Consider the following 3,625-nt stretch of genomic DNA (forward strand, 5'->3'; position numbering starts at 1 on the left):
TGTGCGCATGTGGGTCTTTGTGTCTGTCTGTGTGTGTGTCTGTTTGGCTCGGGGGTTGTGAGTGTGAGAGAGAGTGTATATGTGTGTGTAGTGAGTGTAGAGTGTCTTAAGTCTGCGAGGGGGTGCATGTGTGTTTGTGTGCGTATCTGGGATGGGGAGTTGTGAGTGTCTGTGAGAGTGTATATGTGTGCGCATGAGTGTAGAGTGGTCTAAGTCTCTGAGAGGATACCTGTGAGAGTGTGTGTGCGTATCTGAGTATATGTGTGTCTGTGTGTGTATAGGAGTGTGTATGTGTGTGTGTGTGTGTAGTGCAATGGTGGTCATCTGTAGTGTGACATGAACCCAAGATCCCAGTTGAGGCCCTCCCTATGAGTATGGAACTTATCTATCAGCCTCTGCTCAGCCATGGGGACCAAATTTGCACCCCAATATGCCAACATCTTCATGCACAGGTTTGAACAAGACTTCTTCTTGACGCAGGATCTCCAACCAACCTTATACACCAGGTACATTGACAGCATTTTCTTCCTCTGGACCCGTCACTGATAAAACCACACAATGATATCAACAAGTTTCATCTCAGCATGGACTACTCTCGACTATCTGTCTCATCCTTGAACACATGCATTTCCATCAAGGATGGACACCTCAGCACCACATTCTACCGCAAACCCACTGACAACCTCACATTGCTACAGCTCTCCAGCTTCCATCCAAAACATATTAAAGCAGCCATCCCCTGTGGACAAACCCTACACGTACACCGGATCTGCTCAGATGAGGAGGAACATGACGGGCACCTGGAAGTACTCAGGGATGCCCTCATAAGAATGGGGTACGATACTCAACTCATCGACCACCAGTTCCGATGTACCACAGCAAGGAACCGTAATGACCTCCTCAGGAGACAGACACGTACTGCAACCAACAGGGTACCCTTCGTTGACAGTACTTCCCAGGAGCTGAAAAACTACGCCATGTTCTTTGTGGCCTACAACACATTATCAATGAGGATGAGCACCTCGCCAAGACCTTCCCCACACCTCCACTGCTTGCCTTTAAACAACCGCCAAACCTCAAACAAATCATTGTTCGCAGCAAGCTGTCCGGCTTTCAGGACTACATACAACCCTGTTATGGTAGGCACTGCAAGACGTGTCAGAGTGTGGACATGGATACCACCATGACACGTGGGGACACCTCCCACCATGTACGTGGCAGGTACTCATGTTACTCAGCCAGTGCTTTACCAAGTGCTCACTGACAGTGTTACCTAGTATGGTGATAAAACATCTGAAAACGAACCTTCCAGCTTGGCGAGCAAACTTATACCCAGAATCTCAACCTGAGCTACAAATCTTCTCCAAACTCGCTACGTGTAAATTAGGTTGATTAGCCATGGGAAATGCAGGGTTACAGGGATAGGGAGGTTAGTTTGGGTGGGATTCTCTTTGGAGAGTCAATGTGGACTTGTTGGATCATATAGTCTTATTCCACACTGTCGGGATTCTGTGAAGTCTAAAGTAACTGAAATCCAAGAAAGCCCCATGGTTTGTTTAAAGTCACACAGTAAATCCCTACTTAATGTCAAATATAACGTTGTTTCACCTTAACATTCAATAGTGTCAATATATATCCATTAAACACCATCAATTCCAGAACATAATTTGCCAAGATTTATTTTGTGGCCTGTGTGCACAAATAACCTTTCTTGCTGCTTTTCCATCTTGCCCTCTTCTTCCTGTTACCACACAGCACTAACATCTCCAGGACACCCGCACCAATCAACCACAACACCGCCCTGTGGCCGAACATTTCAACTCCTCCTCCCACTCTGCCGAGGACATGGAGGTCCTGGGCCTCCTTCACCGCCGCTCCCTCACCACCAGACGCCTGGAGGAAGAACGCCTCATCTTCCGCCTCGGAACACTTCAACCCCAGGGCATCAATGTGGACTTCACCAGTTTCCTTATTTCCCCTTCCCCCACTTCACTCTAGTTCCAAACTTTCAGCTCAGCACTCTCCCCATGACTTGTCCGGATTTGTCCTACCTGCCTATCTTCTTTTCCACTTATCCACTCCACCCTCCTCCCTGACCTATCACCTTCATCCCCTCCCCCACTCACCTATTGTACTCTATGCTACTTTCTCCCCACCCTCACCCTCCTCTAGCTTATCTCTCCATGCTTCAGGATCTCTGCCTTTATTCCTGATGAAGGGCGTTTGCCCGAAACGTCGATTTTACTGCTCCTCGGATGCTGCCTGAACTGCTGTGCTCTTCCAGCACCACTAATCCAGAATCTGGTTTCCAGTATCTGCAGTCATTGTTTTTACCTAGCACTGCTTGTCATCCTTGCCTCCCATCACTCTTTGTCCTCAGAGTCTGTTCTTGAGCTCTTCTGCTGATGTTATAGGTTCCACCTAGTGACAGACTTTGATCAGTATCAGTTGTCATGGACTACAGCGACCTGCATTGACCCAACATACGCCACTAGATGGAGCCTAATAAATCTAGTACTACAGATTATTTTTAAAAATATTTTACATTAAACATTATATTTAAAAGAAGTAATATGTGGAAACATGGTTGGTATGGACGAGTTGGTCTGACTCTATTTCCACGCTGTATGACTATAATACAATATTTTATTTTCCAATGATTTCAACTAACAATGCACTATGCTGCATACATACATTTCTTTGAGAAGGTGACCAAACAGGTAGATGAGAGTAAACCGGTTGATGTGGTATATATGGATTTCAGCAAGGTGTTCGATAAGGTTCCCCACAGTAGGCTACTGTACAAAATGTGGAGGAATGTGATTGTGGGAGATATAGCATTTGGGATCAGTAATTAGCTTGCTGAAAGAAGACAGAGGGTGGTGGGTTGATGGGAAATATTCATCCTGGAGCTGAAAATGTGTTGCTGGAAAAGCGCAGCAGGTCAGGCAGCATCCAAGGAGCAGGAGAATCGACGTTTCAGGCATGAGCCCTTCTTCAGGAATCCTGAAGAAGGGCTCTTGCCCGAAACATCGATTCTCCTGCTCCTTGGATGCTGCCTGACCTGCTGCGCTTTTCCAGCAACACATTTTCAGCTCTGATCTCCAGCATTTGCAGTCCACACTTTCTCCTAGAATATTCAACCTGGAGTCCAGTTACTAGTAGCGTACTGCAAGGGCCGGTGTTGGGTCCACTGCTGTTTGTCATTTTTATAAACGACCTGGATGAGGGCGTAGAAGGGTGGGTTAGTAAATTTGCAGGCAACACTAAGGTCAGTGGAGTTGTGGATAGTGACGAAGGATGTTGTAGGTTACAGAGAGACAGAGATAAGCTGCAGAGCTGGGCTGAGAGGTGGCAAATCAAGTTTAATGCAGACAAGTGTGAGGTGATTCACTTGGGTCGGAGTAACCGGAATGCAAAGTACTGGGCTAATGGTAAGATTCTTGGTAGTGCAGATGAGCAGAGAGATCTCGGTGTCAGGTACACAGATCCTTGAAAGTTGCCACCCAGGTTGACAGGGTTGTTAAGAAGGCATAGAGTGTTTTAGCTTTTATTGAGGGATCGAGTTCCGGAACCATGAGGTTATGCTACAGCTGTACAAAACTCTGGTGCGGCCGCACTTGGA

The 3,625-nt window shown here is 46.8% G+C and overlaps 1 protein-coding gene across 1 annotated transcript in view; it reads right to left on the reverse strand.

Annotated features, from left to right (window-relative positions):
• Window positions 1-2,302: 2,302 nt before the first annotated feature.
• The window catches only part of mocs3 (molybdenum cofactor synthesis 3), a 73,022-nt gene continuing 71,699 nt past the window's right edge, over window positions 2,303-3,625 (reverse strand). The window contains exon 13 of the mRNA XM_043695555.1: window positions 2,303-2,421. Within this exon, the coding sequence (XP_043551490.1) occupies window positions 2,348-2,421 (74 nt within the window). The 3' untranslated portion in view covers window positions 2,303-2,347. The remainder of the gene's footprint in view (window positions 2,422-3,625) is intronic.

The sequence above is a fragment of the Chiloscyllium plagiosum genome, chromosome 9, assembly GCF_004010195.1.
Source record: "Chiloscyllium plagiosum isolate BGI_BamShark_2017 chromosome 9, ASM401019v2, whole genome shotgun sequence".
Classification (NCBI taxonomy): Eukaryota; Metazoa; Chordata; class Chondrichthyes; order Orectolobiformes; family Hemiscylliidae; genus Chiloscyllium; species Chiloscyllium plagiosum.